The sequence below is a fragment of the Callorhinchus milii genome, unplaced genomic scaffold (genome assembly GCF_018977255.1).
Source record: "Callorhinchus milii isolate IMCB2004 unplaced genomic scaffold, IMCB_Cmil_1.0 Scaffold11, whole genome shotgun sequence".
Lineage (NCBI taxonomy): Eukaryota > Metazoa > Chordata > Chondrichthyes > Chimaeriformes > Callorhinchidae > Callorhinchus > Callorhinchus milii.
The window spans coordinates 5,334,904-5,358,288 of NW_024704752.1; the positions used below are offsets into that span (position 1 = coordinate 5,334,904).

Consider the following 23,385-nt stretch of genomic DNA (forward strand, 5'->3'; position numbering starts at 1 on the left):
GACGTGTGCATTTTATCCTGGGAGGGACGCACTCTGCTCACCTAGTGCCAGAGAGTTTCGAATAAATGATAATAATAATCCCTTGCACCTTATTAGCACCTTATTACATCTTCGAGATGTCTCAAGGGCACTTCATAGAATTGATCAGCTTCTAAAGCTGTCATTTCTTGGGTTGGTTCACACCGGAAATCTTTCATTTTGTTTCTAAGAGGTTAGAATGTATTAGCAGGTGGTGTATCGTATCGAGGAGGCCAGGAGAATGCAGGCGGTTAGAATTAGGTAAGCAGGATGCATCCCTCCAGGGAGAGAGTGCGCATTCCATTCCAACAATCTTATCTTTGGACTTTCCATGCGTAGGTGGGATGCATGGAAATCTCAGCTTGCTTTTGATATTCTTAAACATGGTGATAGGTTTCCAAATGTGTCAGACACCCAGCTGAACAAAAAATAAGGATTGCTGCGGGAAACAGTTGGGTATTAATATTCTGTGCTCTCTGTCCTCTTCCCCCAGTTTTCGAGGCAGGGGATGCAACAAACACAGCAACAGCAACAGACGGCCGCTCTAGTTAGACAGCTGCAGAAACAGCTCTCCAGTAAGTAACAAGCACCGGACCATATCTGACACCTGATAATCGTGGGCAGATAGCAAAGGAATTCACGTGAGGCAACACAGGAGAGCCCACTATCCACAGAATCTGGACCCACCCCATTGGGACTAATAACTACCACTACAACAACAGATTGCATTTATATGGCCTTTCATGTTGGGCAGAATATCTCAAGGTGCTGGTCAGTCCAGGGCCAGTCCAAGACTTGGGGGTTGGATTCGGAAGGGAGTGGAGGTGAGGGAAGATGCCTGAAGGCCCAGTCAAAGATAAAGGTCCTGAGACAGAGCTTGAAGGAGACAAGGGAAGGGCGAGGCAAAGGGATTTCAGAGATGGAGTTCCAGAGATTAAGGCAGAAAGACTGAAAGCCCGACTGCTGATGGTAGCAGGGTGGGGGTTGTGAAGCAGGCCAATGCCTGCTGAGTGGAGGGAGCAGGCGGGTTGCCAGGGTCTTAGAAGATCACAGAGGTAGGTGGGGCAAGATCGTGGCGGGATCTTGAATTCTATCCTCTTGGGGTGGGAAGCCAGTGAAGCTGGTTGAGGATAGGGGTGATACGCTTGCGGAGCCTGATATGGGAGAGAGCACGAGCTGCTGAGTTCTGGATGTGCGCAGCTTGTGAAGGGAAGAGTTGGGAAGTTCAGGGAGCTGGCATAGTCTTGGTTGGACGTGATAAAAGCATGGATGAGAGTCTCAGCAGGCTGAGGGGAGATGGGCCTTGTTATGGAGGCGGGGAAAGCTGAGCGGGTCGGTGCATGGACATGGACTTTAAAGGACAGTTGAGAGTTGGAACAAGTCACTGAGATTCCACACTGGCTCCGTGAGGTAGAATGTGCACGTGTGCTGTTAGCTCCCAAGGCGAGAAGGCACTGCTGAGAGCCAAGCCTAGACTGAGTTCAAAGTCCTGATGTGGAGCTTGAACCCTTCTGACTCAGAGGTGACTGGGCCAGGCATCTATTTCCCTTTTAGACATCCCAGTTGATTCTACCTCTACAGCCTTCATGGCCAGAACATTCCACATCCAAAACCATTCTATACCTTCACCCTTTTATTGCCAAATAGAAACACCAGTCACAATTTTTCTGCCTTCAAGCAAATAAATGTAGCTTGTGTTAATTTCTCTGAACTATAACTGACTAAACTATATTTGCCTTTCTCTTCTGTTTGCCTGCAAAATACACAGTCACTACACCTTGCAGGGAATCCAGCGAGACGCTTTGAGATGTCCTCCCGACATGAAAGGCTCTGTATCAAGTGCAAGGATTATTATTTGTATTGTGTGAAATCTTCGTTTTCTGTCCAGGTAACCAACCACAACAGCCATCGAACCCATGTGGCCACCCTCCCCATTACTGAACCTTATAGAGAGAAGCACACACCAGAGAGTCTCTGGACAGCAATGAAGATCAAGGCACCAGACATTTGCTGAAAATGCACCCGGGGAAAGAGGGGTGGGAGGGGGGTAAATTTCCTTCATTGTTTCATCCTACTTTTTTTTTAAAAATAAAAAAATATTTTATTTTATTTTTTAAATTTTCGAAACATGCCCTTTTCTTTTCTTCCTCTCCGTGACGTAGCTGATGTGAATAAATAATGTAAAGTGAAAGTAGATTATTTTATTTAAAATGTTTATTGAAGTTCTACAATGAGAAGGGTTTGGATCAGCCCGGATCTTGCTGCTGTTTATTGTTAAAAGTAAGTTCTGGTGCTTTTAGCCTATCTACAGTGAAAAGAATGTTGTAGATATAAATGGAATTATTTATTTGTGTCAAAATTCCCGTAACAATGCACTGGACCAAATTTGTGGTTTATACGAATGAATTTGATTATAAAAAGCAGATTTCAGGCTCCAGATATCTGCTCTCGCCGTGGTTTTGCTCTAATGGCCTTTAAGGATGAAGCAAAGCTGTTCGTTTTGCCTAAATTTGTAATTTTACATGAGCACTTTTTAAAGAAAAGCATACTTTGTTAAATATAAAACTATTTTTCCCCTGTATTGTTATTATTATTGTGGTAAAACACCTGGAAGCAGCAATGTTGTGTGTGGTTACGTTCGGTATTTATATGTTACATTCGACAAGTACGGTGAAAGGAAAAGATTCTGGTTGCAACACAAAATAAACACAATAAACCAATAATTAGCAACATCCAAGCAAATGGTTTCTTGTGTGTGGTTAATACTGTAGCGAGCTCGAGGGCCTCAGGGAAGGAAGGCTCGAGCAGTGGAGCCTGTGTCTACAGCCTGTGTCGTTTGTACTTGGAATCACATAGTCTACTCTTGACACTCCAGTGCTGGGGGTATGTCGGAGGTGCCATCTTTTGGATGAGACATTTAAAATTGAGGTCCCGTCTGACCTTTCAGGTGGACGTTAAAGATCCGAGGGCACTATTCGAAAAGAGAAGGGAGTTTGTCAGCGTCAGGGAGCATGAGGCTCAGGTTGATGAAGGTTTAGAGAGGGGTGGGGGCTTGTAAGAGAGGTTGCAGGCATCTCTCCCTCTGCGGTTCCCTTGTGCTGCTGTTCCGGTTCTTTTTTCCCCCAAAAATTAAACCTGTGTTTCTATTGCTGAGACTGTCCATGTGTCGGTGTTTGCCTGGCTCGAGGGTGGGTGGGAGGCGATTCGGTGTTACAGGATGTTGGTTGGGGTTCTGTGTCTTGTGTTTAATGCCAGTAAATCCTCTCTGATCTGGGGTTTGGCTTGGCTCAGTTGGTAACACCCTCGCTGCTGGGTATCACTGCTGTTGATGTGTATGTTTTGTGTAAACAGGGAGATTGATAAAACTTGGTTTAACACAATCCCATCATCCAAAGGACGGCACCCCCAATAATGTAGCGCTTACCCTCCCTCCCAGCACTGCACTGGAGCATCACCCGAGACTGAGCTCGAAGCCCATGAATGTAAAGCTTGAATCCACGACTTTCTGTGCCAGAGGTAAGAGTGCAAACGAATGAACCAAGCTGATTTATGGGCTGTGAAGTGGGCTCCAGACATTCACATGAGCTATTACATACGGAAGAAGCTTAACCGTAGCTGAGACTGAGCTTTAAATAACAGAGTAGTTTCTGACAGCCAATAAACAGTGGGTTTATTGACTCAAGTCTGAAAAAGTGCTTGTCCGTAGTAGTTCATGGGTGATGCTGGTTCGCCTAACATTACACATTACAAGCCAAAAGAAACCCGTAACTCTGCTATTACAGCCTTTTGTACCTGCCTCGGTGGAGGATGTTACTCCAAGTGGCTGAATTCTGCTGAATGTTGTCTCTTATCGTTATTGGGAAGTCCTCCCGACGTGAAAGGCGCTATGCAAATGTAATTTTGTTGCTGTTGTTGAAGCCAAATCCATCAAATGGTCAATATGCCTCTGCTTTTCGTTGTAACTTTATCTTACTTCAACAAGGATTGCGAAGCTCCCACCGCGAGCCGGCAGAATGTCGGAGTCGTGAAAAAGCTTGGGTGTGATGCCAGACGACGGGTGATCAAGACACAGGTAACAGTGAGCATAGGACCTCAACCTAAACGGTAACCGCTCCGTGGGTCATGTGTGGAGAGCAACAGGCCACACGACAGGCCTATCCTCAATTCTCGGTCGGGGAATGTGTCCTTGAAGGACTGTCATTGAGATGCTGACAGTTTACAGTGAACGTCCAGCTTCCATCCTCCTTCCTCCAGCACCAATGGGGATCTAACCCTTGAATTATGACCGTGTGTGTATTGCAATGATTGTTTCTTTTTTGTTGTGCTTTTCTTTCTGTCCCAGGAAGTTTTGATGTACGTGTAAATATAAGCTTTATTTATCAATAAATCAAGTTCAGATTTACATGTTCATCAAAAAATTCCCAGGACAGAAAGGTCCCAGGATCTTTCTTTAAAAAACACATGGTATTAGAAAGTGCTGAATATTGAATACTTCCAACAATTTCAAGACAATAGTGAGTAGCAGTAAAAGGAAGACTGCAAACGGAATTACTGTGGATACAGGAAGGTCACACAGAAGCTTTCTGAGGCTCACAGGCACGTGAGGATCAATGACACCTGAGGCTCACAGTGCATGCGATACAAAGTGGGAGGTAATGAATGCGACCATGGGTATTACTTGCACAGCCCAATGCCGCTAAAGTCACGGACAGAGGCAGAGTCCATTGCGGATTTCAGGAGAGAAGTAGACAAGTAAACAAAGGACAGGCTTGAAGGGGTTTGGGGATAAGACACAGAGGGCAATGGGGAATGTACTGTTTGTTTGATGGGATGAATGGCCTCCTCCTGCACTGTAAATGCTTGTTTCTTTGATTCCTGGCATTACTGCACACTGTTAGAGTTTGCTGGATGCCAGTTGCTCTCATTGCCTCATTCGTGTGGCCATTTGGAAGGGCAAGGACTCTTTCCACTCAGCTCTTGTTAACCTGGCAAGCCAAAGCTGTAATGGGTAGTTGCTTAAGCAGTGGGAAGCTCGCCAGACTAAGTTCTCAATGGCAAGTTATGCGTTTTTAGCTGGTTGAACTCCCAAGAGTTCTCCAACCGACACTTTGGAGGCCTGTGCATTGGTTCTTAGTAATCTGTGCCTTATACTCTCTGGATGTCCTGGCAAGAAAAGTATTATACAAATACAATTTGTTGTTGTAAAAGTTAAGAAAGCAGAGGGAGCCCCTTCAGGGAAAGAGTGCGTATTCCATTCCAGGCACAGAGAAATTTCCACTTTACCGGTAGGTTGGCAAAAGCCAAGGTTTGGGGACCCCAGAGAGTGTGTTTAGGAGTTGTTAAAGTTTAATAACCCTAGCCTTTGATATAGTGCCTCATTATGTCTTTGAGACGTCTCAAAGCGCTGCAAAGTGAATTGACTGGATCCATTCATATTTTCAAGACCGAGGTGGTTAGATATTTGTTAGGTCAGGGTATCAAGAGATATGGGGCAAGGGCGGTTAATTGGAGTTGAGGTACAGATTAGTCATGATCTTATAGAATGGCGGAACAGACTTGGGGGATGAGTGGCCTACTCCTGTTTGTCTATATCTTGGACTACTGCGGACTTGTGTGGCTCAGGAACAAGAATGCCCAGACTGCCAGAGAGGATGGACTCCATTCCAATCTTCTATTGACTGGCATGTCACCTTGGAGCCACTTCAGCCCCACGGAGACCCACTTCCATAGTCCACTTCTTTCCCCAAAAGAAGATCATCAATAACTGCATCCGTCACTCCCACCATCACCAGCAGCAAACTTTTTAACACATGGGAGTATATGTGTGTTTTTATATATAAAAGATCTTTTATTATCCTTTGCACAAGTAATTATATTACATCTGACTTTTGGTAATATTTTTTACATCGATTTGAAATATCAAAAGGTTAAACGATGCAAGAAAAACAACTGGTTATGAAAATAAGATGAATATTCTGACTGATGCTTTTTTCCATGATGTGTGATATTCAAGATAATGGTTATGATTCGTATATTCCAGCAATCTGGTTACTTACCACATGGATTACATTAAAAAAGAGCATTCTTTTTATATTTTCCTACAGGAAGTGAATCCAGCATGAGATGTGCATATTCCAGAGTATAAATCAATCCCACTGATCCCACCGACTCCTCTGTGTTACAAAGAGGAAAAAAGAATTGGACAAAAAACTCAAAAGAACTAAATCCAAAAGATTGGACCCGGATCCGAATCTCTGTTGAGTAAGGCAGATGTTGTTCTTACTAAACAAAGAATATTGCTCCCTTGTTTTCTGTCTTCCCACACTCTCACGGTTTACAAAGCAGTGTTTAGATATCTTTTTAAACACAATCCTGCTGGCTGAAATCAATCAGTCCATCGATTTCATTTCCCCAAAGTTAACAGAAATCCGTACCAAACACTGGATCCAGAATCTTGACAATCTGCCCATATTTCCTCAGATACTGTCAGGCTCTTAAATGTATGTAAAAAGGCATTCCATGAAGGAAGGGCAGCCCGGCTTCAGATAACTTGAATGTGGCTTACTCTGGAATCGCTGCCCAGACGATTTTTGGCTGTGCATTTATATGTGCCTGAGTCCCGACTAGATGGCTTTTGGATGACCAGTGTCCCCTGTGGGTGGAGGAGCTCGCTGCCCGTGGGGGAGCCCTTGCTGTAAGTTGAGAGCACGGAGTGATTGGGTAGCTCCCACACAATCTCTGGCTTGGGAATGCCGATGGCCATGCAGTTGAGTTGAACGGCGGAGCCTGCCTTGGCCCGGACCGATGTGGGCGGCCCGTTGGTGATACGAGGAGGGTAGGCTATAATGATGACGGGAATGGTGATGGACGCGAGACCAGCGGTGTTGTGCGCTTTGCAAACGTAATTTCCTCTGTCTTGCACGTTTGTGTCTCTGACAACCAAGGTGCCGTTTTCGTACAGGGTGTACTTCCCATTGATCTGAGGCCTGTTGAGTACGTATCCATTGGGTGCTGTCCATGTGATACTTACTTTGGGGATGCCATTGGCAGAGCAGTGAAGAAACAAGCTCTCACCACTGATGCTTCGTGTCAGTCTCAATGGCCGAGTCAATATGAAAGGCTTCTGACCTACCTGCAGGATAATCAGTTTCTCTATGTAGCCCACTTTATTTTTGGCTGCACAGTGGTACTTCCCGGCATCGACGATGGTTGGGTTGTGGATGATAAAGGTTCCGTCCGCACCAACCTGGTAACGCGCCACTTTCTGCCTGTTGGTGAATCGGGATCCGTTGGGAAGCACCCAGATGGTTTGTGGAGGTGGGTTTCCACTGGCAGAGCAGTTCAGGATCACAGTGGATCCGCTCTTGACTATGATTTTCTCATTGAAGGGGTTTTTGAACACGGGCCTCTTTAACATCTCGGTCACCTCCAGGTTCACCACCAGAATGGTTTCTCCGGCATCATTGCGAGCGACACAGATGAAATTGGCTTGGTCAGACGCCCTGACATGTCGGATCTCCAGTGTGCCATTCCTGTGTACGATAATCCTGCTGCCGTAATAGGGGGCATTGAGGAAGATGTTATCTGGCATAATCCACATGATGTGTGGCTTGGGCAGCCCCTCGGTTGCGCAATCGATCAGTTTCCTCGTGTGCTTGACAGCTGACTCCCTGATGGTGGTTTTGTTACTGTACAACCCATTGATTAATGGTGGTCCCGAGACCACCACCAACTGGTAAGTGATGGTATCATCTCCAGCGGGATTGCGAGCGATGCACGTGAACTCACCGCTGTCGGCGAGACGGACCTGTTTGATGGACAAGGATCCGTTTGAATGCATTTGGAAGCGAAGGCTGGAGAAGGCGATGAATTCATTGCTCGGGAGCATCCACAGTATCCTTGGCTTTGGCTCTCCCACAGCCGGGCAGTCAAACGTCACACTCTCGCCACTCGGTACCTTAAAAAAGGTTTGTTGCTGTTTCTTTATATGTGGCGCTTCCGTTACTACAGTCACACGGACTTTCATTTCATCCTTCCCAAGGGTGTTCTGTGCGTAACACGTGTAGTCTCCCTCTTCGGCCATCCCCACCTTGTTGTAGTACAGGGTCCCGTTGTCAAACACAATGTAACGCCGGCGCCTGCCGCCTCTATCGTCCGCCTGTAAAACGCTGTTGACCATAGTGCCGTCTGGCAAAGCCCAGGAGATCTGTGGCTCCGGCGAGCCCGAGGCCTTGCAGTCCACTCTCAGATCCTGTCCGTACGATACCTGCTTGTGAATGGACTGTTTGCGCTCGATCTGAGCGGCTTTCATCCTCACAGCCACCTTCATCAGCACCAGGTCGTCTCCCAGCTCGTTCCTGGCCACGCACAGGTAATCTCCGCCGTCTCTCTCTGTCACCGCCTCGTTCACCAAGGTGCCATTGGCTAGCACATGGATACGCTTTCCCGCTCTGACAAGGGAACAAACGATTCGGTCAGTAGTGTAATAATAATTCTTGCATTTGATTTAGCCCCTTATCATATCTTTGAGACATCTTGAAGCGCTTCACAGAATATACTGTAAAGTGAATTGACTATATATTTTGTGGGCCAAATGCAGCAGCCAATTCCAAAGCACTGGCCCCACAATCGGTCGTGAATTTAATGACCAAATTATTTTTAAAAATTTATTTTCCTTTTTGAAGGGATTATTACCCCCAGAAAAGGGATCCGCCAATGATCTAACAACCGGGATCTTACTTACTGCTAGGTAAATAGAGGCATGTGGAGTAAGAAAACTTGCCTAACGTTTTGCCCTGCCTGGGAATCAAATCCAGGTCCTCTCGCTCGTGAGGCAAGTGCTCTAACCAATACGTTACAGGACTCCATATAATTCACTGTGATATTCTCCTGTTGCAAGTAGCAGTGATACTGGGAATTCTTTTACACCAAACTTTGATAACTCATCAAAGAAAAGAAAACTCAGTTTTCTCATTAAGTGGAACTTAGGATTTATACAACAGATACAAAAGTCCTATATTTTAATATTTGCTACATTTAGTACTTAATTTGTTAATGTGTATATTGTACACCTTGGCTGAGAAATATTTAGTAAACCAGATGATTTTCACACTAAAGCTATTTACTGGGTGTCAACAGGTTTACAAAGAGTCCTGAGGCCAAAAAGGTCGAGAACCTCTGATCTAGAAGATCCAAATGCTCGAGGAATCCTGGAGGGTAAAAAGCTCAGAGATGGAGGGGCGAAAGGAGGCTGTGAATTGAGAATAAAGTTGAAATCTTTTCAAACCCGGAGTGGAAAGTATTGCAAGATGTCACATAGCATGGTGTCAGAAGTAAACTAAAAGCCAAGGTAAAGTGGGAGAAAACTGCCGACCAGAGTAGAAAGTGCTGCTGCTCGCCTGGGGTGTGCCAGAGCCAAGTATGCTTAACTGGACAGAATTGAAACGAGTTTAGCCCACGCATGACGGGGGAGCTCGTTGCTACAAATTCTGAGGCAGCCAAGAGAGTTCCAATTATCTGGAAGCATCCAGAGCAAATGCTTATGTGGCAAATGGTTACAGAGTAAATATAATGTGGTCAGTCATATTAGAGTCTGGAAAGCAAAGGGATCCAGTCCAAAGCAACATTCCATGTGGTAGAGGCAGAGCAGCACGCTAGTCCAACTGAAGGGATTGAAGAAAAAAATGGGGCTAATAGGCAGAGTAAATGATATTAATGAAAAAATATATGGAGACTATGAGGACATGTTCCTGGGCAGGGTGAAACGTTAGGTATGTTTCCTTACTCCACACGCCTCTGTTTACCTAGCAGTAAATAGAAGCCCGGTCAATTAGGGGAACACTTTCCAGAACACTTTCCCCACCTCCCCCAAAAATTGGTCATTCACTCCATGACTGTTTGTCGGACACTGTTGTGCGCAATTGGCTGTCGTGTTTCGGCCACAAAATGCACAGTCAATCCACTACAATATATCCCGTGAAGCACTTTGAGACATCTCAATGATGTGATATTAAATGCGCTATATCAAATACAACAATAATAATAATCCTTGCATTTGGTTTAGCGCGTTTCACATCTTCTCGTCGTCTCAAAGCGTTTCACAGAATAGACTGTAAAGTGAATTGACCGTATATTTGTGGGCGAAACTTGGCAGCCAATTGCGCACAGCAGTGTCCAACAAACAGTCGTGGATTGAAATGACCAATTTATTATTGGTTTTCTTTTTTGGAGGGATTATTATTAGGCATGTGGAGTAAGGAAACTTGCCCAAGGTTTTGCTCTGCCTGGAATTGAACCCAGGTGTCTCACTTTCAAGCCGAGTGCTCTAACCACTGAGTTACAGGACTCATACAAGGATTATTCTTATTATTATTACGAATTCCGGGCAAAAAATCAGAGGAATATCATATAACGCTGAAAGAGGGAGTACAACTGATAATGCATGCTGTCAGGAGAGTGCCAAAAACAGTGAAGCTGAGACTGTAGGAAAATGAATGCAAAAGATGGAGCAGGAAAGATGGGAAAGATTCAGAAACATATGGGAAGGGAATGAGATCCTGAGGCATTTTTCAAGAACCATGAGAGAGACGGCCAGATGGAAGAGCAGTGCCAAGAGAAACAAGACCATCCTGCCATTTTAAGGAGGAAATACTCTTGCATGAGGATATCCAATTTAAGAGAAACAAGGTGATAATTCCGCAGCAACTGAAAAGAGAAGTGGAGGGCATTGGGGAATGTAACAGGTCGAAGGAAGGGCTAGACCTGTGCTGTTCCTTTCAGGAATATCTGTGCAGATAGAGAACTGCGTAAGAAACTATGACGTCTGCCTGGGTACTTACTGCAAAGGTAAACACAGGCATATAGAGAAAGAAATTTGCATAAGGTTTCACGCCGCCCGGGAATTGAACCAGGGTCCTGTCGCTTCCGAGAGCGCTAAGCACTACGCTAGTATGATAATACCCTAGTAAGAGAAGGTCTGGGATCTCCAGTGCCAATTCTCAAAGGAGATTGTGTTAGCAGACTATACATGACATATACATGGCTTCAGCCAAAAATAATGAAGCAGGCAACATTTCAATGGAAGAACATCAGCAGGAGACCTGAAGATGTTATGACGGGTCTGCGAGTAAAGTGAGAGTGGGGGACAGTATGTGATTCAGATACAAAATGACATCAAGCCTGTGTGAGTAAAAGAACCATTAGCGAAGAAGGGAACACACCTGAGTTATACATCATAAAATGAACAAACGACGGGATATACAGAAGGAACATGAGGGACATAAAGTCAAGAAGTAAAGGGATTGAAAAGGAAATACAGAGTAACACATAGCCAGGAGGACACAACACAAACAGAAGTGTTCGAGGGAAGACTGAACAGGGGTGGAAGAATTATTAAAATCCCTGCAAAATACAAGCCCTTGAAAAAATCAAAAGGGTTGGGAAGGAGTGAAAAATTCTTTCTTAAAAAAACCTTTACAAAAATAACACTTGTGTTCCAACTGGAAGAGAATTATTCCAATTATTCGCATGAGGATAATTTGGATGACTCGTGACAAGGAAATTCTTTCCGATCGTTTCATATAATTAGTATTCAGTGGGTTGCGTTTGGTTTCAGCTGTGTATAAAACAAGCCAGTTCCTGAATTATGCAGTTTAATGGATCATTGCTGGGACTCGGTTAAGTCACCAGCATCAGCCAATTGCTTAGGGCACCGCGGTTCTGTGTTACATTTTACAATCCCAGTATCCTGACAGATCCCAGGAAGGTTTGCTCCTGCTGCAATGTATGTCAGTGACTGTCCATGACTCTCTGTAACTCCTATTATTTTATATGCTGCAGCTTTGTGACATTTATTGCAAAAAAAAATCACAAGGAAGTGAGTTCGGAGATTGAACGGAGTTGGTTGAGTGTGAATTGTTTTTTGTCAGCCGGGTGTCTGACACTTGCGGAAGCCCATCACCATGCTTAAGAGTATGAAGGGAAAGCCGGCTAAGAGAGGAAACCAATGATTCACACATTGACAACCAAAAGTAAGGCACCTGGTCTGCAAGTCTGGGGGAAATGGTGCACTGGTATTATTAGTTTGTAAAGATGTTATTCCAATGTTCATGAGACTTAAAAAGGATACTTTGTGCTCTGCAATCTTTAAAATATTTTCAGTTTATATCTCTCTTTACCAACCTGCAAGACAGTCACAGACATTTTACACTATATCCTGTGAAGTGCTTTGAGACGTCCTTGTGATATGAAAGATGTCTCAAATGCACAGATTATTATTATGAAGCATCTTTTCCAGAGTAACCAAGCACTGTGCTCCTACCTACTATGGATCTGGGACTCTTAATTCAGATTTCCCTGCCTCTCCTCTAAAGAATTCACCAGCTGACATTTAGTGCTGTTCTATGACCACTAAGTTCTATTTCTCTCTCCTCGAATATTGAAGCTTAAGTGTGTGAGGTTGAATCCGATTAATTGTCTTTCTATGAATGGCTTCCCAGCTATTCAGTTCTGTTTTTCTGAGCTGCAGTTCTGGTCACCACAATATAGGATCGATAGTGTAGCATAGGATAGAGTACAGCATGAATTTGCAAGGATTTTACCAGTAGATACAGCTATCAAGAAAGATTGGACGGTTACAACTTTTCACTCTATGGTTGAGACAAATGAGAGGGGACCTGATAGAGAGGTTAAAGATTAGGAATTCATTCAATGAAGTGGGTATAAATAGGCTGTTTCCCTTTGTTAGTGAGTCCACAATGAGGGACATAAATATAAAACAGCCGGTAACAGATCTAATCGAGCGTTTAAGAGAAACTTTATATAGAGCACGTTGAGAGTTTGGAACTCACTGCAGGAAGCTATGGTTGAATCAGAAACAATCAACATATTTAAGATGCATTACATGAGGCAGCAGGGAAGAGAGGGAAATAGGAGGGGTGGAGGCTCGTGTGGAGTCTCAACACTGGCATGGACAAGTTGGGCGGAATGGCCTGTTTAAGCACTGCGAGATGCTACCCTGCACAAAGGGCGTGTAAATGAAAGTTATTGTTGTTTCTGTGCTGTAACGTTCACTGTAACTCGATAACTCTGTGATCACCTGAGCATAAAAGGAATGATTCTGTGCTTTGAGGTGAGAGGAAGCAGAACAGAAAAGATTGGGAAACATTTAGGAAGGAGGAAGGTAACGACGGCACATGCAGGCACATCAGTTGAGAAAGGAGATGAGTCAAGTGACTGTCTTACGGTTGCCATTGATCCACAATGAGTTTGGAAGGTAATCTCCAAATAATCCTGGGCTTAGGGTCACCCGTAGCCGAGCAGTCAAGCTGGAGTTGAGTTCCGTACTTGACTTGGGATTTCCTGGGAGACGAGGCCACGATCTTGGGCACGGTCTCTGTCTGTTCCACCACCAAGCTGACAACCCGCCTCTCCGTGCCCGTGGAGCTCGTCGCTATACATTCGTAATTGCCGCTGTCTGCCAGAGCCAGGGATTTAACGTAAATGGTGCCGTTGGTAAATACGAAGAGTTTGGTGTTAAGAAACTGCAAGGGTGAGATTTCAGTCCCGTCAAAGAGCACCCAGGTCACAGTTGGCTGCGGGGTACCAACCGCGGTGCAAGGTAGCTGGAGATTCTGCCTCACTTTCCCTCTGATGGTTTCGTGTTTCTCTTCCACAATTACAGGAGGTGAAGCAACCACTCTCATCCTGACGATGACGGTATCCATCCCGGCTGGGTTACTGGCCACACATTTATAATTGCCCCTGTCATACACCGTCACCGCTTTGATTCTCAGCGTGCCATCCGCCTGCACCAAGACTCTCCCGTTGAACGGACTCCTGCTCCTCACCAGGGTCCTGTTAGACAGGAGCCAGGAGATGGAGGGAGACGGTCGACCCTCCGACCTGCATCTCATCTCTACCGGGTAGCCGGCGTGCACGGTGATGTCCTTCAGCCGAGGTTCTGTGATCTTTGGAGCGTAAGCCACCACAGACAGTGTGAGCAGCAGCCGAGCTGAGCCATGTTCATTCTCCGCGATACAAAGGTACTGTCCGCGGTCCTGAACCGAGATCCTCTGTATAGACAGCGTGCCATTTGGAAACACTTCAAACTTATTCCCACGCTTGACACTTGCAGTAACTGTTGCTCCTGTGCCAACAAACCAATAAATGCTTATTGAATTAATGCTGTTACAAAATGCCACCCAGTGGCGTGTAACTTGTATACAGTTGACCTTTACAATGGCTAATAAATGTTAGAGACCCACAATTTGTTCACAATTTGTGATAGTTACAAGGATAATAATCCTTGCATTTGACACAGTGCATCATCACGGCGTCAAGACGTCTCAAAGCACAGGATTTACTGTAAAGTGAAGAAATTACTATTTGCTTTTACTAAAATAACTAGCAATAAAATGATTATTATGGTTATAATAATAATCCTTGCATTTGATACAACGCCTGTAACATCAAAATGTCTCAGAGTGATTCTCACAGGGCATTGTTGTCAAGTGTCAAAGGCAGTGGCTGATCTGTACACATAGCAGAATCCCACAAACAGGCTTGAAATGAATAATTTGCCTGAGTTATTTCACTATTGGAGCTTATATTGTTCGCCTACAAAAATACACAGTCACTTCACATTACACGATAACATGTGAAGAAATACAATTTACATTTAATATAATGCCTGTCATGGTAGGAGAACATCTCAAAGCATTTCACAGTGCTGGATAGGCACTCAAGCTGGGGTGGGGGGGTGGAAAGACAACCAGGTATACTGTCAAAGAGGTACCTTTTGAGATGTGCCTTGAAGGAGGGAAGTGAGCGAGCGAGTCGGAGGAACCCTGTGATGGAGTTCTGGAGAGCAGCCCACCTTGCCAATGGTGAGGTGGGGGGTATGAAGCAGGCTGGTGTCTGCTGAGCAAAGTGAGTGGTCGGGTTGATAGGATTGAAGGAGGTTGCAGAAACACGCTGATGGGCGCTTTAGCACTCTGAGACTCTGCCCGACGTGGAGGGCGCTATATAAATGCAAGTTGTTGTTGACGTGTCCTCCCGACATGAAAGGCGCAGTACCAAATGCAAGGATTATTACAATTCTTACCTGTGAACAATCACTCTGGGCCACCTACCTGTTGAGATTTTGGTCCAACTCATGATCGGTGTCGGGTTGCCCGTTGCTTCGCATGGTAGGAAAGCATCCGAATCAGCAAGCACCGTGAAGCTTGCGGCGTTGCCTCCCACCAGCTGAGGCCTGGAGCTCTGGCTTCCAGCCAGGAGATCCCCATCTATGGTGTTGGATGACGACACAGCTAATTCGCTGGATACCGTAACTTTGCCCTCACCAATCCCTATTGCGTTGTCCAAGTCGCTGTCCAGCAAAGGATCCAAACTGGTCACTTTAGATGGCTCCTGTGTGGAGCTGGGCCATTGGGTAACAGTCTTTGTTTGTAATGTATCATCCCATTTGATGGCTTTGGTGGACGGTAGAAGCCAAAATTTCTTATCTGTGTTGGAAGGTGTTAGTGAGGAGGCTGGATATCCAATAGTTGGTGCTGCAATTGGCTTCTGTAAGGTGACAGCAGGATTGGGGACAATCCTGTAGACATAGACTCTGGTCTTGATGTCTGTCAGTGATTGAGCAGGTATGGTTGTAGAAGAGGTAAATGGTTGGGTAGAAGCTGTGTAAGCAGGAGCCATGGTGCTGGTAGGAAATTTGGCTATGTCTTTAGTCGCTGGAGCTTTTGCTTTGATAGAAACATGCTTCGGGGCTTTCCTGGTGTTAGGAAGCCTAATGTAGGTAGAAAGGCTGGTGCTCAGTGGCACCAACTGTGTAGTTGTGGTAACTGCCCGTGCAGTGGCTGATCTGGGAGCGGGTGGCAAGGCTTTGGTGACGGGGGGCACTGAGGTTGGTGAGATGGATTGTTGGGTAGAAGTTTTGTAAGCAGGAGCCATAGTGGTGGTGGGAAATTTGGCTACGTCTTTAGCCACTGGAGCTTTTACTCTGATGATCAGGTCAGTGTGTGGCTTCAGGGTAAGGCCACTTGTGGGCAGTACAGTAACATTGTGGTGGGTGTTTATCGTGAAGGGGTGGGCACTGACCATGGCCGAGATTAGCTGATGTTCATATGATTGTGCGTTGTTACCATGGGCTAGAGTGGTGCTTCTGTCTCTCACTGTAACAGAACGAGCTACTACTTGGCTGCCTACAGTGATGGATGGAAATGCTGTAACCCTGACCCGTGTAAGACGTCCTCCGCCTCTGCCAGACGCTGTCACCGCTAACACCACGGGAGTTGCAGTTGTGGATGTGGTGGTCGTGGGGCTTTCAATTGTGGTAGTTTTAACTGGTCGCCGACGGCGAAACTTTGGCCTCCGGGTCCTGGGAGATACCCGAGGGATTGTCCTAGGGGTAGATGGCAGAGGTCGTGCCGATACGCCAGTGTTAACGGGGATCACAGCTGCAAATGGGCGGCGTGTGGTGGGCTGCAACGACCCCCGGGTAACAATGAAAGGCTTCAGGATCCGTTTCACTTGAGGGGTGTGGAGAATCGACTCAGAGGCGACCCTCATTCCAGACCCACTGGTTTCCATCAACTCTGCGAATGCTGACGTCTTCCGACTGTGATCAGTTGGTCTCGGGACATGTCTGCCCAGAGACCTGAAAGGGACAATAGTGCCTCTGTCTGGCTTCCGCAGTCTCCTCAGCAGCTCCTTTTGGCCATTCAACCCAAACAGCCTATTCCAGGGGATTTTACCACGAATGATCTTGGAGGACTTGATGGTTGGTGTGGCTAAGGTTGAGAGAAGTGCGGTGGTGGCTGAAGCTTGGGAGTGTCCCTCGGCTGGTGTGTGGATTGTAGTGGTTGTGGAGATCGCTGTTGTGACTGTACTGGTTGCAGTCAGTGTTGTGGTTGCTGATCTAGCCAGATGTGCAACTGCTTGTGAGTCAACTTGTGTTACCTCTGGAATATTTGCTTTTACCAGATCTGTTTTAGGGGAAGTCCTAGCCTGGGCCAGATACCGGATCGCAGTTTGATGGACACTTCCCTCTACTAGCTCTTTATGGTATGTTTCTGTGGTGTGAGTGTCTGGCTCCCCTTCCCCCGGGCCTGGCAGTGGAGCAGGAGATCTTGATGAGGTCTCAGTGATAGGAGAGACGTGATGTGTTGTAGAGGATTCCGAATGCACCATCGCAGCTGTTGTGGTTTCTTCCTGCAATGGAATCTTTCTCCTCATCCCAGGTCTCACAATCTTGTATCTGTGTTTCCTCAATCCCGGCCTACGGTAACGAAATCTGGGAGGTAACTTCCTTCTCCTACCAAACGGTGAGCGTATGATTAGTGGGGTTTTGGTTGTTGCATCTCTTGTTATGTGGACCTGTTGGGTGAGGGTGGTTGATACAGAGGATGAGCCAGGAGAGGTTATTTTCTGGGTTGTTTCAAACGAAATCTTATTGCCATCATTTGTTGTAGTAATGGTCATAATGTGGGTATGGAAGTGTTGGGTTCTTAGGCTCTGAGAGACTGGGGCAAGCCCAGAAGCCTCTGTCCTAGGTTCCAATGAAGAAATCCTCTCCTCTGACGATTGGGCATTCAATCCATTTGCGGTAGGCGTAATGAAGAGGCCTTTGGTGTCCCCAGAAACTGTTACCTGGATCTCCGGATTTGACTCGGCCGACTTCCGTTTGAACGGGGTGGTGATTGCAGATTCTGGCATGTGTTCTTCGAGTTCCCCTTCAAAAGTTGGGTCAATTGCCTTTGGAGACATTGAGGCCAATGCATCTTTGGTGACTTGTTCCGTTACGGTGACCACGATGGATGGTGAGACCACAGGAGTTAACTCGGTCCGAGGAGAGGGGAAGGTTGTTGTGGATTGTTGTGTGACGGACATGAGTGGGGTGGGTAAAATGCTTTTAGGCTTGGTTGTTATGGCAATCAGTTGTTCCTCTGGTAACATGAGCCCCTTCCCCGATCCTCCATCCTCATCAACAGAAAGCTCGGTGGATGAACCGATGGTTTGAGGTTTGGCTGGGATTTCAGTTGTTTGGGTTTTAGCCAAAGACTTGTTTCTGATCTTCTCCAGATACTCCGCCCATTGCTGAGGATCCAATTTTCTCCTTTGATGTTTCAGTCTCCTTCGCTTCGCCCACCACCGATTGTTCCAGGCCCCATTGCCCCCCCTCCTCGCTGGGCTCCTCAGGTCTTCGTCCTCAGATTGGACTGTCGTTTGGTGAAGATCATGGTCTAAGGTGGGACTCTTGGAAGAGAAGATATCTTCAGAAGACAACCTGTTTCCCTCCTCTATCTTCATTACATCTTCAGGTTCCCCTGGGTAGGGCTCGCTCTCCCCGGAGCCACGGCTTTCCTCCGCGGCATCATTATTCTCCTCGCTTTCCTTCTGGGAAGAGATGTCGACACCTGTGACAGTTACCTGTAACGCCAGAAGATCGAGCCCGTAAGGATTGGCTGCCAGACACCTGTAAAAACCGCTATCTCTTGCTCTCAGTCTTCGTATCTCCAAGGTCCCATTGGGATCCACCTGCTTATTTGCCACAGCATGGTCCAATATTCTGTGGTCAGGCAGGATCCAACTGATGGCCACTTTCGGGATTCCAATCGCTTGACATGGGAGATGCAACGACTCGCCAGGAGATTTGAAAATCGTAGGTCCATTGACATCGCTTTCCTCGACAGCAGGGTCCAAGACTGTAACCCGAAAGCTTAGCACTTGGGAATCTTGGAAATTGGTTGCCAGGCAGTGGTACATCCCTGTGTCGTACCGATCAGCCACCCTCAGTGTGAATTTACCGGCTGAATTGATTGTGATCCGCCCGTCCTCGCTGTTGTATGGGGCTCGGACTTTGCTACCTTCCGGGAATATCCATTCAGTGGTAGGTTTGGGGTCGCCGAACGCTTCGCATTCCAGCTCCACCATCGCGCCTACCATCACAAAGCGTTGCCGTCTCGCGTGGCTTCCTCTCTTTATCATCACCCAGTTGTTTTTCCTGGGTTTGGCCTCCAAGTCTTTCAGAGCAAGTTGGACATGGGTCAGGTATCTGATGTGTAAGATATTCAGGGTGGTCTGTGTCCGGTCTAACTGTAAGGTGACCTCACCTTGCAGAAGCCAAGCAGGGTCGGCAGTGATCTGGACCTCTATACCAGTGAACATGTAGACATCTGCATCCCGGGTTTGCCTGTAGCGGTAGCTCATATACGGAGTCGTAGTCAGCAGGTCGTCTCTCTCGAGCCTGAGAGGTGAGTCGCTGTACATAGCTAAGATCCCCCATAGCCTTTGAATCTGCTCGTAATTCACATTACACACCAGGAAGATGGACAAAGAGGTGTTGAGGAGCACAAAGCCTTCTCTGTGATCTAAAGCCACCCCAGGTGTCCTCTTAGGCTTTTGCACGTTGCAAACCATCTCTGCCCCATTCCCGCTTTGGTCGGACATGTTTAGGCTCATCTGCCCAAGCGGTGCAACAAAATCCTTGGCATCGATGGCTGGTTGGTTGCCCTCTCCCAGCAGGCTGCTGTTGCTGAGCAGTAATGGAGACACGATCCTCGGGGGGTTGCAGGAGAAGACTGCCGGGGACACATCAAAGAGGTCCTTTTCTCCTGAGGTTTCCAGGGCGACGCACACGGGGCACATCTGACTGTCCGGAGAGCTACGGTCTCTCTTGCACTTTATTACTCCTGAAAAGATTCCCACAATGCAGTCTTGTTAGTTTCCTCTGTGGTTTTACAAGAATCAATGATATTGGTTTGCTAAGTCTTGGCCCACATTCTTGTGCCAATCTTCTGAGGGAGAGGTTAGGGGATTCAGGGGAGAGATCATAGGAATAGGAGAAGGCCATTCAGCACCTGAAGCCTGCTCCAGCATCCTTTTTTGATCATGGCTGATCTATACATCAACTCCATTTACCCGCCTTTACCCCACATCCCTTGACACCCTGACCTAACAAAAATCAATCCATCTTAGTCTTGAAAATTTCAATTGATCCAGCATCCACAGCCTTTCGGGGGTATTGAGAGTTCAAGATTCCCACTAGTCTTTGTGGTCCGTAGAAATCTTTTCACTAAGAAGCTTGTCGGGGTTTGGAATTCTTTCATTCCTACAATTCCCACAGTGGGATTGGATCCAGTTCAAAAATGAACTGGATAAACAACCAAGTAGCGAAAGCAATCAGAGAAGGGGCGAGCTGGAGATTGGGAGTCAAAAGGGAAAGGGGATGGTTTAAAAAAATAACAGGGATCAGAGGCACAGACCCGGTGGGCCCAATGGGCTCCTTCTGTATTGAAACCTTTCTGTTTCTCTTTCTCCATGTTACGAGGGCATGTGTTATGGACAATGTAGTGTGACTGCCATAATAGACCCTCTTTCAGTGACTTGGTAAATGTCCCATGCTGCTATATGGGTCTATTTGGGGTGACGTATATAGTGGAGTATATATACATAGTATACCTTTGTGTATATCTTTGTGTGTATATATATATAGGCTCAATGGGACCATCTCCCAGCATAATTCCTCCCCTCCTCCCCCAATAACCCCAGCACAATGCCGTCTTCTCCTGCACATCCCCCCATCCCCCTACCAGCACAGTGGCAATTCCATTACGACACTTGCTGTTATCACAGTGGCTTCCAACATGCCAACGTACGGATCCATTCACTACACTCACCTGGTCGACGCTGGTTAAGTTCCGCTAACCATCGCAGCTCACAGTCACATTGCCACTTGTTCCCATGCAGGTAAATACTTTCCAGTTCCGGGATGTAGGACAGCAGCTCGCTGGGGATGGATGTGAGCGCATTGTCCGCTAGGTAAATGTGTTTTATCCATGACATTTTGAAAATCTGACTGTGGCGGAAAGTAACGAATGTGTCAGGATGGAGCTGTTGGAGAAGATTTCCCTCCAACTGCAGCAGCCTCAATGCCGTCAGCCCATAGAATGCCTCGGGATTAATAAACTCGATTCTGTTGTGGTCCATGTGTAGCCGCACCATTTTGTACAAGCCAAGGAAAGTGTCTCGATTCAGTGCTTTCACTTTGTTGTAACTCATCTTCAAGACCTTTCATAGCAACAGACAAACTCCTGGTTAAAATCGGAACAAACCAGTGACTGTCCTGAGATTAATTCACAACCAAATTTAAAAGATTTCACAAAGAGTCCCTGTGATTTCCCCCCATCTAGATTGTTGGCTATAGGCTGCTATTCTCACCTCTGAGTCAGAGCTTTGTGGGTTCAAGCCCCACATTGGGGCTTTGAGCTCACAATCTAAACAGATACTCCAGCGCCGTGCTAGAAAAGCGAACTACTCTGTCAGAGGTGCCATTTTTCAGATGAGATGTTAAACTGAAGACTTAAACCCACAACCTGACCAGGAGGCAAGAGTGCTAGCAACTGAGCCAGGCAGACACCTAGCCAATTACTAAAACATATTTTTAGGATGTTTAGCGCTATACCTTTACATACCCTGAGCGGTAATAATCCCTCAAAAAAAATGTGATCACTAAATCCACAACTGTTAGCAGGACACTGCTGTAATTGGTACCACATTTTGCTCACAAATACCCAATCAATTCACTTTACAGTATATCCTGTGAAGTGCTTTGAGATGTCTCAACAACGTGAGTAAGCGCTATATCAAATAAAAGGATTAGTATTATTAGTCTTAGCTCGAGAGACCATTTTCTCTCAATGTATAAGATATATTGCGTGAAATAAAATAGGTTGACAAGCTAAGACTGGGTGAAAATTCAAGCTGAAAGTTTCTGTTTATGTCTGTGACAGACGAACCTGTAAAGACTGCAGATCTCGGAATGCCTGTCCTGGGATTTCCTGGATCCCATTGCTGTGGAGCATCAGCAGTTCAAGACTCTTCAACCCTGTGAAATCGTCGCGGGTTAATTTCACCAGGTTATTGTAGCTGTAAGGCAATGGCACAGATCAGTGGCAGGTGGTGGAAAGAACAGTTATGGTCTGACCCATGAGGAAACCCATCACCATGATAACGCCTTGATTTTGCCCACAAAAATACAGTCACTTTACAGTATATTCTGGGAAGCGCTTTTGAGCTGTCTCGAAGATGTGATAAGGCGCTGTATCAAATGCAAGAATTATTATTATTATCAGCCAAGTGTCTGACACACATGGAAACCCATCACCATGATCAGCCGGGTTCTGGCAGAAACCCATTCCCATGATCAGCCGGGAGTCCGACACATGTGAAAACCCATCATTGTGCTTAAGAGTATCCATACCAGATTGAGAATTCCACATTTGTGTGGAAATGTCCATGTTTGGAACGGAATAACCACTCTCTTCCCTAGAGACATACTCTTCTTACCTAACTCTGGTGAGTATTAAGCACAGGTTGGCGAGAGCCAAGGCTTGGGGACCCCAGAGTGTGTGTTGAGGTAACTGCTGGAATATAACCAACTAAAAGTACGTAACTTGTCCATTGAGAGCACTGACTGGGAAGCTTCCTACTTCTTGACCAGCTGGGACCTCCCTGATGTTTAGGGCTTTGGCTTGCGGGCTTAACAGGAGCTGAGTGGGACGATTCCCAACTCACTTTCCAAGAAAAAGAAAGCAACGTGACAGAAGAGCAAAGCAAACGGCGTGACTGACCCAAAGTTGATGCGCTCCACTTGAGATCCAATGTTTGCAGGGATGGCGTTGAGAGATCTGAAGGTGCAGTGAACCTCAGTGGGGACATAGCAGGCACATGGCTTGGGGCAGGCGGTGCTGAGAGATACACACAGAGAGAAGACAGCACCAGCCAGCCACAGCCACCAACCCACACCCGCCTGAGGCATGTCTCGGCCACCCATCGCTCTCATCCTCTGTCAGGAGCTACTCTGATCACTGAGCGCAAGTGGGTGCCATGTCTCCAAGACATTCAACTCCCTGCAAATTGAAAGCAACAACAACAAATTACGTTTGCCCAGCACCTTTCACGCGGGGAGGATGTCCAAAGGTGGTGGACAGTCGGAGATTTGGACCAGAGCTGGGGGTTGGGATCAGGAGAGAGTTGGACGGTTAGGGACAGGCACACAGAGCACACACAGAGTGAGACACCTAAACAAGCCAGAGAGGGGGGGGTGGGGGGGGGGGAGGAAACACAGAATATCAAATTGCACTAATCACCCTGAAAGCTTTGCCACTGGGACTGAGCACTGAGCAAAGTCGGGTGAAGACCTCAGCTTTTGCCAATTACATGTTTGGTTGGAAACCTGGGATCTATTCACAGAGAGAGAGAGAGAAAAGGATGAGCGACTGAGGTGCAACTGATTGCCAGGACAGCGTTATGTTTGGGTACATACTGGACTTCACACTGGACCAACGCTGTTGTACACAAACT

At 46.4% G+C, this 23,385-nt stretch overlaps 3 protein-coding genes across 7 annotated transcripts in view; 1 reads left to right on the plus strand and 2 right to left on the minus strand.

The window, feature by feature from the left end:
* The window catches only part of LOC103184467 (mediator complex subunit 12L), a 160,316-nt gene extending 157,556 nt beyond the window's left edge, over positions 1–2,760 (plus strand). For all 5 annotated transcript variants that reach the window (XM_042339106.1, XM_042339109.1, XM_042339108.1 and 2 more), the window contains 2 exons: positions 512–593; positions 1,907–2,760. In XM_042339106.1, the coding sequence (XP_042195040.1) occupies positions 512–593; positions 1,907–1,959 (135 nt within the window). In that variant the 3' untranslated portion in view covers positions 1,960–2,760. The remainder of the gene's footprint in view (positions 1–511; positions 594–1,906) is intronic.
* A 3,111-nt stretch (positions 2,761–5,871) lies between these two features.
* On the minus strand, positions 5,872–16,558 carry LOC103184481 (immunoglobulin superfamily member 10). The gene is made up of 3 exons (XM_007902494.2): positions 15,150–16,558; positions 13,261–14,164; positions 5,872–8,468 (listed from the first exon to the last, which is right to left on the minus strand). The coding sequence occupies exons 1-3, from the start codon at positions 16,120–16,122 to the stop codon at positions 6,560–6,562; spliced, it is 3,786 nt and encodes a 1,261-aa protein (XP_007900685.2). The 5' UTR covers positions 16,123–16,558; the 3' UTR covers positions 5,872–6,559.
* Positions 16,361–22,855, minus strand: LOC121848029 (immunoglobulin superfamily member 10-like). Its single transcript, XM_042339229.1, has 5 exons — positions 22,653–22,855; positions 21,819–21,948; positions 20,700–21,090; positions 16,552–19,712; positions 16,361–16,423 (listed from the first exon to the last, which is right to left on the minus strand). Exons 1-5 carry the CDS (start codon positions 22,853–22,855, stop codon positions 16,361–16,363), a joined length of 3,948 nt encoding a protein of 1,315 aa, XP_042195163.1.
* Positions 22,856–23,385: the final 530 nt, after the last annotated feature.

What these genes read in the sequence shown, in the direction of transcription:
- LOC103184481 (XM_007902494.2), bottom strand. Translation starts at nt 16,122, where the DNA reads ATGGTCAGTGCCCACCCCTTCACGATAAACACCCACCACAATGTTACT. An exon ending in TTGGACCAAAATCTCAACAG is followed by an intron (nt 14,165 to 15,149) that starts GTAGGTGGCCCA and finishes TTGTTGGCACAG; the next exon opens with GAGCAACAGTTACTGCAAGT. An exon ending in ATTGTGGATCAATGGCAACC is followed by an intron (nt 8,469 to 13,260) that starts GTAAGACAGTCA and finishes TTCCCTTGTCAG; the next exon opens with AGCGGGAAAGCGTATCCATG.
- LOC121848029 (XM_042339229.1), bottom strand. Translation starts at nt 22,855, where the DNA reads ATGGGTGGCCGAGACATGCCTCAGGCGGGTGTGGGTTGGTGGCTGTGG. An exon ending in GAGATCTGCAGTCTTTACAG is followed by an intron (nt 21,091 to 21,818) that starts GTTCGTCTGTCA and finishes TTGCTATGAAAG; the next exon opens with GTCTTGAAGATGAGTTACAA. An exon ending in ACTTAACCAGCGTCGACCAG is followed by an intron (nt 19,713 to 20,699) that starts GTGAGTGTAGTG and finishes GAATCTTTTCAG; the next exon opens with GAGTAATAAAGTGCAAGAGA.